This window comes from Filicampus tigris, chromosome 4 (genome assembly GCF_054856515.1).
Source record: "Filicampus tigris isolate MCC_2025a chromosome 4, RoL_Ftig_1.0, whole genome shotgun sequence".
In the NCBI taxonomy this organism is placed as follows: domain Eukaryota; kingdom Metazoa; phylum Chordata; class Actinopteri; order Syngnathiformes; family Syngnathidae; genus Filicampus; species Filicampus tigris.
The window spans coordinates 23,806,565-23,819,842 of record NC_141220.1 but is presented as its reverse complement, the minus strand read 5'-3'; the positions used below and the strand labels follow the sequence as shown (position 1 = coordinate 23,819,842).

The window sequence follows — 13,278 nt, the reverse complement described above, 5'->3', positions numbered from 1 at the left end:
TGGGTCATTATATCCAACCATGGTATCAGTATCACATCGCACCTGCCTCCAAGCACATGGCAGTGGATTATTATTGTTTTTAATTTTTTTTGCCTTCATGTGTGTTGACTGGAGTCTGCATCACTCCAGAGCCTCAAAGTGATTCTTTTGGTCCTAGAAGTGGGTCAAGGTTACTTCAACTCTAGCAGGTCAACATGAGACCCTGAAAACACGAGGGGGCGTGTCCTACGGGTCCAAACGTGGTATCACAACGTGCGTGGTTGTGATTGAGTTCATGTGCAAAAACTGGAATCCACTTCACTCCCGAGTCTGTTTTATTGCTCTGGAAGTGGGTCAAAGTTTCTTTGGTTCTAGAAGCAGTTCTGCATGTAACCGCGAAAACATACATTTATCTTCAAACAACCAAACGTGGGATCACAACATGCTGTTTTATTGCATTCATATGCATTATCTGGAGTTTACCTCACTCCAGAGCCTCAAAAATCAAAAGGACAGACTTTCTTGGGCTCCAGAAGTTGGTCAGTAATGTGACCATGAAAACATGGGGGTACATTTTGTGCGCCCAAGTGTTGAGTTTTTGCTTTCATGTGCATGGAATCCACCTCACTCCTGAGCCTAAAAAGTGTTGTTTTTTTGGCCGGGCTCTAGAAGCAGATTAAAGTTTCTTTGTCTCGAGAAGTGAGTCAGCATGTGACCATAAAAACGCATTTTGTGAACCTAAGCATTGGTTATATTTCCTTTGTGTGTGTTAAAGTTGGGTCCACATCACTCTTTGGCTCAAGAAGCGGGCAAAGTTTCTTTGGCTGTGGAAGCGGGTTAGCATTTGCTAGGTTGTAGAAGAGAATGAGTTGTTCAGAATGTTCAGCTGTGCCTCCAAACACTGTCGGCGTGTTTTTCATATTTCCTTCATGTGCGTTAACTGGAATCCGCCTCAATCTTGAGCATTGAACTAAAAGTGGGTAAAAGTTTCTTTGGCTCTAGAAATGGGTCAACATGTGACCATTAAAATATGAGAGTGCATTTTGTGAGCCCAAGCGTTGTTTTTATTTGCCTTCATGTGCATTGAGTCCACCTCACTCCCGAGCTTCGAAAGTGATTTTTGGCTCTAGAAGTGGGTTCAAGTTTGTTTGGTGTTTGTGACCACGAGTCCGAAGACACATGGAGACCCCAGGAGATGGCACCAGGGTGTTTTCAGTGCATTAACTGGAGTCCGCCTTACTCTTGAGCCTCAAAAGTGTCTCTTTGGTTTCAAGCGGCTCCAAGTGTCTTTGGTTTCAAGACGCGGGATCACATGGCCCAGGAGATGTTGGCAGCGTGCTCCTTGGCCTTCATGCGCAGCACAGCGATGCTGGACGAGCGCCTCTCGAACTCGGGCTTGGTCTCAAAGGCGTGGTGGCCGTTGGCGGCCGGCGAGAGAAGCGGGTCGCCGCAGAAGTTGTTGAGGGAGACGTGGCCAAACTGGTTTTGCTGGTTGGGGAAGTAGCCGTGACCGTGATCACCAGCAGCGGAGGAGGCCGAGCGTGGGGAGTAGGAGGCCACGCAGGGGGGCGAACCTCGGGGCAGCATGCAGGGGGACACCACAGGACCGGCCGGAGGGGCGCCCGACCACAAGTTGTTCGGAATCTATTAGGACAAGAAGGAGTCAGGAGTGGAAGACAAAATTAGGTTCATCATTTCATACAGTGGTACCTTGAGTTAAAATTTTGGCTGGGTAATTTTTTCTAAATTTAATCGTGATTTCGATTTTGGCTTCTCACGATCGTAAAAACGTAACAAGTGAAGTAAAACGATTAATGTGCCGAATGGCACCGTGTGCATTAGCAAATTCCTGCGCTGTGAACCCACCCTGGATGCACCGTGTTGCTTGTGACATTTATATTCTTCTGCCTTCCCTGAGCGTGCTTTAAGATGTTTAATTCCAAGCGCCATCCACATCAATTCTACCAACTACGTTTTTTTTTTTTTTTTTTTTTTTTTATGGGTACGGACGGAGAACAGTCTCGGCCAATTAGGTTTGATTATTAAGCCGGGAAAGTAAAAAAAACAAAAACAAACATGAACTACGGCCAGCAGATGGCAGCATTTTGTCTCTTTTGGATGAGATCATGCATACTAACACAATGCGGAAGCTCATGAGCATGGCAGATATTTGGGAATTTAAGATCAAAGTCTTTGTCATATTAAATCTACAACAAAGAGTGTCACAAAAGAGAGAAAAGATGAAGATTATTTCAATTTCGAAGTAGAAGCGATGATATAATGTACATACATACATGACACGCATGCATGCACACACTACTAAATACTACTACTACTACAAATAAATAGCATACAAATAGTTTGTAAAGTTGATCAAATGGTGATTACTTGTAAATACATTATTTCACCATCAAAAGCATATTTTCATTGTTGCTGTTGGTATTTTACAGAAGAAAAAGATGTTCTGATGTTTGAGACATCAATAGGGCAAAAATGATTGATTGGCATCAAAGTCATTGTTGTGTATAAATTATATATTTTCACAAAAAGCTGGTTTCCTGTTTTTGGGGTCCAAAATAGGTGATTTGAATAAAAACCAACTCCTGTTGTACGAGTTATATTAATGAAGTTCAATCGTGACTTTCTTCAATCGTAAATGTGTACCAACTTGCATGCGTATCAATTTGCAAAAGTAGTCATATAAGGCAAAATCATTAACATTTTAAAAATCTGCATTATTTTCTTGAGGCTGTAACCATCTCCACCCACCTCCCCCAAGATGTTCATTTGTAACTCAAATTTTGACTCCCAACTCAAAGACAAACAAAAAAACAACAAAAAAAAATCAACCATCTGATGCTCATCTTGATTATGGAAAAAGGAATAATCAATTATTTTGATTGATATTGAAAGTACTTTTTCACAGTATTTGGACAGGAAAAAGAGAACATAAAAATATAAAAGTATTTCAAATGTATTAGTCTATTTTCTTTCTGGTTAATATAAAAATCAGGTTTTTAAAATTCATTTAAAAAATAAAATCCACCAAATTACAACAAACGTTTGTAGCAAAAACATTTTTGTGAATGTTGCCATAACTTTCTTGACCGCCAAAATCCTCATGTTTTAAAAGTCACATGTAACATTTTTAATTTTGTGTTGCTGTTTTGTTTGAGAATAGGTTAACCGAATAATTATTGAGAAGAAAAATCAAGTCAATAAATGAAATACGTACATCAGCATCATGTCTTTTTGACTGCTTAAACTTTTCTTTAAACGTATCTAAATGTGATTTTTTCAGTTTGCTGTGATGTCTCTAATTGGTGGTCAGTCTTTTTGACAGTTGCTTCATAATATGCGGTGGATGTATTTATTTTTGGTGTATTAAAAATGTCAGAGTTGGGTGTGCGTACCTGCGCGTAACTGTCAGTGCGAGGCAGCACAGACAAGTCGTAGGCGGAGGCAAAGTGATTTTTAGCTTGTTGGATTTGCCCGTAACGTTCGCGCTTCCTCCACTTGGCTCTTCTGTTCTGGAACCACACCTGACACACACATACATATGTGCAACAATAATATTAATAACCAGAATAAAAAATAAGTATTTGTTGACACATTGTTCATTTTTAAATTAAGGTCAAACATGCAAACAATAAAAAAGAAAAAACATTTAAGAAAAACAAGTAATTGTTAACAACTACAATTTGAACATTTAAGGGACTCCGGAATACGTATGGTACATATTTCTTTTCAACGTTTGAGGATAATTCTGTTTAGAATTACAGGAAAAACATAGCAGTAGTATTAATCAAAAAATGAACTGAAAAATTACATAAAGTTTAGATTTTTTTTTTTTTTTTAGACATTTAACTTAATTCTTCATTTTTTTAAATAAAAAAAATATATATATTAAACTGACAACTTGAGACATTGGCTTAAAGTTTTCAAGTGTTTTACAAAAGATGTAAAGTTACAATTTGTTTGGGATGTTTGTTCGATTATTTCTTTTTTTAACTACAGCTCAAACACTAATTGTATTTTTTTTAAATGATTGTTAAGAACAACTGATAAGAATTAGAAGTAACTAACAATTTAAGACACTCGGAAATACCTATAAGCTTATGTTTTGAACTTTTGAGGTTCATGAAATAAAATTGCAGGTCATATACACACTTCAATATAATAATCATGAAAATAATCTTGAAAATGTTCCAAATTGAGGTAAAATTTTTGGCTGGATGTTTGACAATTCATTTTTGGGGATTTGAATTCAAAACAAAACAATAAATTAACAATTTCACTGTGAACATAAACTCTGTGAGACGCTATTTGTTGTGAAATAACTAAAGTTACAATTCGGAATGTGTGGAAAGGTTCTTTTTTAACATTTATAGTACAGGTCATACCAACAGATAACAAAAATCATTTAAAAAGTTCATGTGAAAAAATTAACAATTTGAAAACTTAAAACACTCCAATATGTAGGTCAAGTAATGATTTTCTTTTGAACATGTGATGCTATAGCTATACTTTTTTTCCCGGAATGTTTGGTAAGGTTTGTCCATTTATTTAGTCAAATGCAGGTCATGTGATTAGCAAATTTATAATTGCATTCTTAGCAACTTAAGAAAGTCCTAAATAATCTAAGATAATTTAAAAAAAAAAAAATCGAAACATTTGAAAGTGTTTCATGATACTCTTTTTGGGTTCCAATTCCAATCGCAGCAATCATCCCAAAATGCCGTATCAAAAACATACCAGGTCACAATCAACCACTTCAATGACAAATGTCACTCAAAAATGCAGAGCTAAATTTCTTAAGAGTATAAAGTGACTCCATGATTTTTCTTTTGTTTTTATAAGCAGGTCAATCATGAAAATACATTCTAAATCATCATCATTATCATAATGTGCCATACTGTAACCGTTTGCCCATTTCAGAAATGACATCAAGTCTTGACAATACTTTACATTTGTTTGTAAGATTTTGAGGTTATGTACGCTGAAAATAATAACAATAATCTTTTTGAAAAAATGAAGAATTACGTTGTTGACACTGAGAAACTAAGAAAAACAAACACATGTGGCACAATTTCTACTAAATGGTTAGAGGAGCTTGACACTCTTGGCTCAATATAAGACAATCGTGCCAATAACAATAATAGCAATGATACTAAAAAACAGAAACATTTTCCGACATCTTGAGGCACTCAGAAATATGTAAATAGAGTTATGACTTCTTTGGGGCATTTGGAGGAACTTCATTTTGTTTTAAATTACAGGTCAAACATAAGAATGATAATATTAAGCTTCATGTGGGGGGGAAACAATGACTTCCTCATGTTTTGAATTGCGAAACAACTATATCTTCAGTAATATTACCATAAACAATAGAAATTGACCATATAATTGAGACCTAGCTACACATGCAGCTAAAAAAAAATTAAGATTCCTTAACTGCATCTGTTTTGAATTATATAAACGTACCAATATTAACAATAATAATAATAGAAATTGACTAATCTTTATAATAAAAAAGAAAAGTTACACTTTAACTGACAACACAATGAAAACTATGTGGCTAAATTTACATTTTTTTTCCCCGAATGTTTGGAGAAGCTTTGCTACATTTGTTTTTAATTACACTGTTTTATATCATTTAAGATGCAGACATAAATGTGTTGGTAAAACTACAATTACTTTTGGCATGTTCAGAAAAGTTTGGGTACATTTGTATTGAATCACTCTGAAAACAATACGAATAATCCCTTTATTATGACGTGGCTATTTGAAAGACATTTTATAAAAAATATGTATTAAAAAAACTTGTTTTTGGCAAAGCTTGACTAGATTTGTTTTGAATTACACATCACAAATGAAAATAATTCAAAAGACACTGAAAAACGTGTAGGGGAAAAATTATGATTTCTTTTGGAAATTTAGGACAAGCCTGACTACATTTGTTCTGAGTCACATATCAAACAAACAAAAAATAATCACAATTTTTTTTTTTTTGAAAAAAAAACAACAACTAAAGAAATGAACTATTTGAAAAGACACTAAGAATAAATAGCTAAAATTACAATTTCTTTTGAAAAGTGTGCAAGGCTTGACTACATTTGTTTTGAGTTACACGTCAAACAAAGTAAGAAAGTAACTAATTGAAAACACATTGAAAAATATGTAGCTAAAATTGTCATTTGTTTAGGTATTTGGGGAAAAAATTGACAATACTATATGTCAAAGATGTAAACATAAATAATAACAATCATCATAATAAAGTTAAATAATTCAAAGTTGCACATTTAGGGGAAAAAAGGTCAAATTAGCTATTTTTTGAGGGGCATATTTGGAGAAGCTTGACCCCTTGTGTTTTGAATTACACAACATGGGGACACTAAAAATTACAATAAATAAAAGAAATTGATTATACAATTGAAGTTGGGTACGTTAACTTGGATTTCTTTTGCCATGTTCGGAGAAGAATAATTTGTTTTGAATTACACTTAAGCGTTATAAACACCGTAGCGTACGGGCGTGCGTACCTGCACCCTGGCCTCGGTCAGCTCAGTCCTGGTGGCCAGCTGCTCGCGCACGTACACGTCCGGGTAGTGCGTCTTCTGGAAGACCTTCTCCAGCTCGTCGAGCTGCGCGCTGCTGAAGGTGGTCCGGTGGCGCCGCTTCTTGCTGCTCGTCACCTTGTCGTCGCCCTTGTCGGCCGCCGCCTCGTCCGCCTCGTCGCCGCGGCAACATGACGCCGCCGAGCCGGCCAGCTCCTCCGCTTTGGCCGCGCCGTAGCCGCCTGGGAGTCAGCGACGATTTTTTATTTTCAATACATACTCCCCCAAACAAATTAGCCTATTTAGTAGTTATGTTTGTAACAATTAAGGCACTTTTAAACAAAATAAAAAATAACGATTAAAAAATATATACATTACTTAATAAGTGAATTTACCGTGCTGGTCCGAGCGAGGCGAGGCGCGGTGTTCGCCGAAGGCCTGCGCGCATTTCGGGGGAGACTTGGCGAAGTAGACGCCGCCGTCCAGACTCTCGATAGCCGGCTCCATGAAGTAGTCCGCGGCCTTCATGGCCTGGTTCTTCAGGCCGAATTTGTCTTCCATGAAGTCCATCATCATCATTGTGAGTGCAGCGGTCATCACAGCGGCGGCGCAACTTTATAGACCCCCAAAAAGTCTTCCACGACAACCCCCCTCGCCCCACCACCACCACCACACAGACATCAACAACAACCACACTCCCTCTCAATTCGAGCTCCCTCAGAACTCCTCCCTCCGACGGCCCAGTCCACACCGAACCGAACCACAAAATGTAACAAAAGCTAGGATTTCTTCTGAAGTTTCTACAGTACCACTCTATACACTTGTTTTGCATGACGTGTGCAAACTACAAATTACTTGTTGTGTTATTTTTTAAATGTATTATGTTGATGGTACAACAACAATCGTATGCTCCAGTTATCGTTAATTAAATATAAAACAGACAAGATATGATTTCCGCAGTCAGTGTGTGTGTACAGTATACAGGTCTAATTTGATACGTACTTATCTCACCACTAATTGGACAAATTGCATTGTGAAATTTACTATAATTTTGAGAGAAGATGTATACTGAAGTAAACAATTACTCGCAGAGGGATGGATACAAATATTTTTTGTTTTGAGCATATATTTTTTTAAATACAGGTATAGAAAACAAATGTGTAATATACGACTTTGAAAGTTCAAAAGTTGAATATTTAAAGTGACACATTTTTTGTATGTTTGGAAAGGAAAATGATCATTTAGTACACCAAAAAAAGTTGGGTGAACTCAAAATGTCAAGGCAACAAACTAAACTAAATATTTTAAGTTTTGCTGTTGTCAAAATTGTCTTTCCCCCATTTCACAACAAAGAAATAAGAGTTTACAGAACTGTTGCCCCCCAAATTAAAGATAAGTAAAAACAATTTTGGAGCAAACAGCTTGCTTGCTTGGTTGTGCTCACTAAAATTGTTGCCATAAATGTCAATAATTTACATTTTACAGTTGTTCCAACTTAAATGACTGTTTTATCCCCCAAAAATATAAGTTGTGTTTTTTACCGTGACGTATTTGTGTAAAATCACATCAAAAACATTACATGAATATTAATTATGATATCAAATTGCAGTGTTGTGATGATAACTGTCTTTCTAGGGTCAGTAGTACCCGGGACCTGTGCGGAGCCACAGGAGGAAAAGTCCAAATAAACATCAGTATTATGGAGAGTGTGGGGTGTTGAGGGTCTTATTGGACTTCTAAAGTGAGCGAGTGTGGCAGCTGCACCACGCTGTGGAGGAAAATGTGAAAAGTTCACTCAGCTTTCAGTGGATTTTGGTACCAGCGGAGACCACGCGGGCCACAGTCGGGGCAGAAGACAGCCACGCTTACAAAAAAAGATGATTATTCAAATATAATGTCTATAATATCACATTTTTTAATCATGAAAAAATAGATAAAAATCGATAATTGATAGTCAAATCAAAATGCTATACAGGACTGATGACAAAGCAAAGATGTAAGCGAAAGCGCTTTTTAAGTTTATTCTCGTTGCTTCACATGACTGTTGTGATTTCATTATCTCTGATATTACGCAATCGCCATATGGTGATATCATGGACAATCGCGATTGAGTCATATTGCGAGTCACTCGATTACCAAACCCACAAGTTGAAAATGTGTTCACGCTTTTTGATAGCTGCTCGGATTTGTGATTTAAGCGCCGCTTACGATGCGAAAAATAGTGCTACACAGTTTAATTGTATTACCAAGGACATTAAGTATCCTTATATTTTACCATATGTTCACTTACTGTAAATTGACCAGTTTTTCTCCCAAAGTCAATTTTAGATTTCTTTTGCGAGCATAAAACTCACCATTTTAGTACATTTTAAACTACCGTCAGCTATCAATAGTTTAATGATATATCGTCATTGTTTTCTTCCTCCGATATACAGTATTGTAAAATCACAGTGTCATTGTCAGAAAAAAAAAATCGATACTACAACTCCAACTTATAATAATATATTCTATCCAGCTCCACTGGTCTAAAAAAAATCCACCCATTTTTATCCATCTCAGGAGGCAGCCATGTTACCTTGTACTGCCACTTGCTGTCGACTGAAAATGACATCACAGTGCCTAATGGATTAGCTTGCAAACGTCGCATGACCAAACCCAGAAAACAGGTGAGCAGTGACGATTGTTAGCTGATCACTGACCAGTACAAGGCTATTTATTGTGTTTATAAAATATGAGTTAAGTAGTAAAATCCACCCGTTTTTGTCTCTCTGAATGGGCGGCCATTTTGGCACTTGCTGTCAACTGAAAATGACATCACAGTTGCACAGGGCTCAGGTAAAAAAAAATCATGACTTCAGAAAACAGGTGAGCCTTGATTGGTTGTTACCTGAGCACTGAGCATCTGTGATGTCATTTTCAGTCGACAGCAAGTGACAAAATGGCCGCCCCTTGAGATGGCTTAAAAACGGTTGGATTTTGCTGCTTAACTCATATTCCACAAATGCAATATTATTCAGAGCGCATAGAACATACTATTGTAAAGAAAATTTGGGGGGGTTGACTTCCTTCTTTAAGCTTGCTATTACCATAAGGCCCGGTTCACTATAAACTCAACACAATTTCTGACTTTTTTGACCAGCAAAAGACATTTTAAAGTATTTGTATACTATGCGTAGACTTGTTTACAACATTCATGTTAAGTGAGCTAAAGGTCATAAAATACCTGACGCTAGCTGTTCAACCAAGTGGAGTCAGGACACCACTTGGCTAACATTCTTTTTTAAATTCAATTTGTGGCAAAACATCCTGCAGCCCTTATTAGAGACACCGATTAGCTTGGACATTTTACCCATGGTTTCTGCTAGCGCCACGTTATCCCCTCGACGCGGGTTCGGGTTTCTCTGGCTTTTTCGCTGTGGCACATTCCTCGCTGAGTTCACTTTTCTCGGCGACTGCAAGAAAAGAAACGCTGAACTTCCATTTTGGATTCTCATTCGCTATCAGTTTTATTTGACTTGGTATGTACTGTTCATTTAAATAATAACAAAGAGGGTAGTAATCAGCAATAGCTCACAAAAAAGTGCATTTATGTAAAGTCGCGGTGTTAAAGAGTTTTTTTGTTGGCGAGTCATGAAATCTGCCGCCATGGTTCTCCCACACACCCTGAGCAAAATTGTAATTCATCTGTCTGGTGTTTGTGCATCAAATTTGGTCGCGCTTTAACAAAATCTGTAAGACTAGTTCATCTTTGAAGGACCACTAGAAATGGCCAAAATGAAACTAAAATGGCCACTTTGAATCAAATGTCAGACTATTGATGTCTTTTCGGGTATGGCTTCTTGAGACTTTTAGTGAGAGACATGCTTTCCAAATTTCATGGTGTTAAGTGGAACTGTCTTTGGGGGAGGAATTTTCAATTACAGGTATCGGTAATTCTGGTGTGCATTACTAAACCAATGGTGAGTCACTTCACTTCCATGCTCCAACTACTGTACGTCAGGACTAAAACTCACTTTTTTTTTACATGCTTGAAAGCTAGTAGCAATCAAACGAAATCTGAAGGACGAGATCATCTTTGAAGGCCATCACAATGGCCGCTTCAAACCAAAATGTAAGACTTACTCTTGTTTGCGATTGCTTTGATTGAAGAGGCCATTTTGCTCATTTTAATCAGGGGCCTTTCAAAAACAAACTCCTCATCATTTAGTCCAATTGGATGTAACCAAATTATAAGACAGGTTACACTAAATTGCTAAGTGATTTATCGTCGTTGTTTGTGGCTGGAACATAGCAGCAAAGTGTGATGACCCGCCAACATTCAGATCTTTTTGGAAAATCCAGCCTCTGAAGCTGACAATTTATCGTCATATTTTGTCACTTTCAGGTGTCCTTCAAAGCTTCACAAAGCTTAACTATGAAATTTTTCAGATGTTGTCATTGTGTGTGGGCGGAGCATGGCGGTGACATCAACAACTCTTTTAGTCATCATTGGCTCGTCTACAACAAAATCTTGAAAATATTTTTCCATAAGGAGTGCAACTAGAATGCTAACCTGGCTACAGATAAGTGCTTCAACTTAAAATTTGGGGATTTGCACTTCCATAACTGGACTTTGTCCAAGCTTAAGAAAGACGAACAGGCAGGTGAGCAAAAGTTTCTGCTTCCTATTTCATGTCATGATACGAACTGTGTTGTGTTAAAATTGCATGTTTAGCCCGCAATACTCAAAGGAAGTGCCTGCAGGTGTTTGGACTTCACAATATTTTGTCCTCAAAACAGATAAGCAGCCCAGCAGCAAGGTTCTTGTCGTTTTCACTCTTTTGGCGGACAAAAGATATGTCAGTGTTTTACTTTCTGTCTCTTCTTCCCGCCACCCCAGCCACTGCTACGACACACGGGCTCATCCCGGAAGGAGATGCGCTCCTTCCTCCACGCAGTGGGAATGTCTTGTTCTAGTGGGAAAACACCAAGGAAAGAAGAGAACATGATTGAAAGGCACCATTTATGGACTAAAAATATATCAGGTTGTACATATCGGTCAATAAGTGCAAAATGATCAAATAACTAAAATGACTCAAATTATCTTTCTACATGGAAGTGCCAATAATCTTTTCCAGCCACCCCAAAAAGAAAAACAACATTTTCCAATGTGTTTTTTATTAATGAAAATAGCACTCTATAATATTATACTTTCATAAAAGCAGATGGTAATAATATAACGAATAAATCAAATAAAGAAAATATGCCTTTGAGTATTGTCCTATTATCTGACTGTGTTGCTGCACCGTTTGTGTTCAAATCTGCGTTTCTTAAAGCGTTATAACACACAAGCTAGGCTTAAAGGCAAACGTATGTGGTTGTTTTCAATACACAATGTGCAATTCTTTTTGTTTTATGTTTAGTTTGACATTTAACAGTTTGAAGCCTCTTTTGCCAAATCTGCCAATCTGCTGCTTGTTGTGAAGTGAGCTGAGTTGAGATCATTGCAACCGTGCTCGCAAGTCAAAGCAAAAAAAAATAATCAAAAATGGCCATAACAATGGCTGATACCTCCAAAAACTTGAAAGTCAAGTCGCTCATCATATAGCACCAAATATAGGCAATTATAAACATTTTCAAATGGAGAGGGCAAATAGCGAATAGCTGTAAATCCCACTGAAGTTCTTTCGATGCTGGCAGCCGTGATGGATTCCACGTGTAGACCACGGGGGGAGCTGGCGGCAAAGACGGGGCACGGGGGCCCGGGACCCCATAACAGGTACCGATCCGTGCTTGAATACGTGCACAGCTGGCACACCGCGTATAGAATGTCACTCCGTTTAGAACGTGAGTCGGGGCGACCTGCGAATGACATGTCGAGGAACGTGTACTGTGTGATCTGATATCTTAAAAGTCGATGGGGGTCTTTCTCTGACAGAACAATCCAGCCTAAAAGTTTGCCATGCTATTGGCTGAAAGTGGAGCCAAGGAAGGACCGAGCACATGTTGAGCATGTGATCTCAATTTTGTTTGTTAACTTGGTCTGTGATCTACCTTGGACATCCTGGACCAGAAAGACATTCAAATCAATAGTGCTCTTGCTTCGACATGGGGGGAAAAAATATCCCTGCAAGTGTGTGCAATGTGGGTTAAATGCGTGAACAATGGCTTGCGTAGGTCAAAGCAAGTGCCCGCTGACCCGCACTGCTTCCACTAACAACAAGGCCGTGAACAGAGTGGCATTTAAAAAAAAAGCAAGGGTTGTCAACTTAGCAGTTTCACCACTATACTTTGTGACTTTTCTGACCCCCCTAGCTAAAATTTTAGCTAAGTTAATGCTAGGTGGGAAAAAAAATAAAATAACACTTGCAAAGCTTGTTTAGTATCTGGAGAAATAAAGTAAATCCCAGATGGGGAAAAAAGTGGTACTTTTTTTTTTTTATGTTATTGTCATTTGCTCTTTCTATAATCAAAGGGGGTAAACGGAGGAGGGGATTAGAAATCATATTTTTAGAAAAAAAAAAAAACAGCTTATTTTAAGGCCATATCGCTCAGTCTGACTGCATTAACGTCAAAAACGGCGGTCTTGCGTTCTGACAAGCTCTTAATGATCATAAAGGTGATCAAAATTAATTACCACACATGTTCATAATTAAGTGCAAACAGAGGCAGTCTGTTGTGACTGTCCCGTCCTGTCCTTGAGTGCATGACGGTGGTGGCGGCGGCGGGACAAGGCACTCTTCTTCCTCAGGACTGCGCACCT

General features: G+C 38.0%; 2 protein-coding genes across 3 annotated transcripts in view; both read right to left on the bottom strand.

Annotated features, from left to right (window-relative positions):
• Positions 1-296: 296 nt before the first annotated feature.
• Positions 297-7,207, bottom strand: alx1 (ALX homeobox 1). Its single transcript, XM_086028656.1, has 4 exons — positions 6,932-7,207; positions 6,522-6,778; positions 3,393-3,521; positions 297-1,623 (listed from the first exon to the last, which is right to left on the bottom strand). The coding sequence occupies exons 1-4, from the start codon at positions 7,131-7,133 to the stop codon at positions 1,288-1,290; spliced, it is 924 nt and encodes a 307-aa protein (XP_085884782.1). The 5' UTR covers positions 7,134-7,207; the 3' UTR covers positions 297-1,287.
• A 2,814-nt stretch (positions 7,208-10,021) lies between these two features.
• Positions 10,022-13,278, bottom strand: part of lrriq1 (leucine-rich repeats and IQ motif containing 1) — a 40,272-nt gene continuing 37,015 nt past the window's right edge. For both annotated transcript variants that reach the window (XM_086028752.1, XM_086028753.1), the window contains one exon: positions 10,022-11,488. In XM_086028752.1, the coding sequence (XP_085884878.1) occupies positions 11,376-11,488 (113 nt within the window). In that variant the 3' untranslated portion in view covers positions 10,022-11,375. The remainder of the gene's footprint in view (positions 11,489-13,278) is intronic.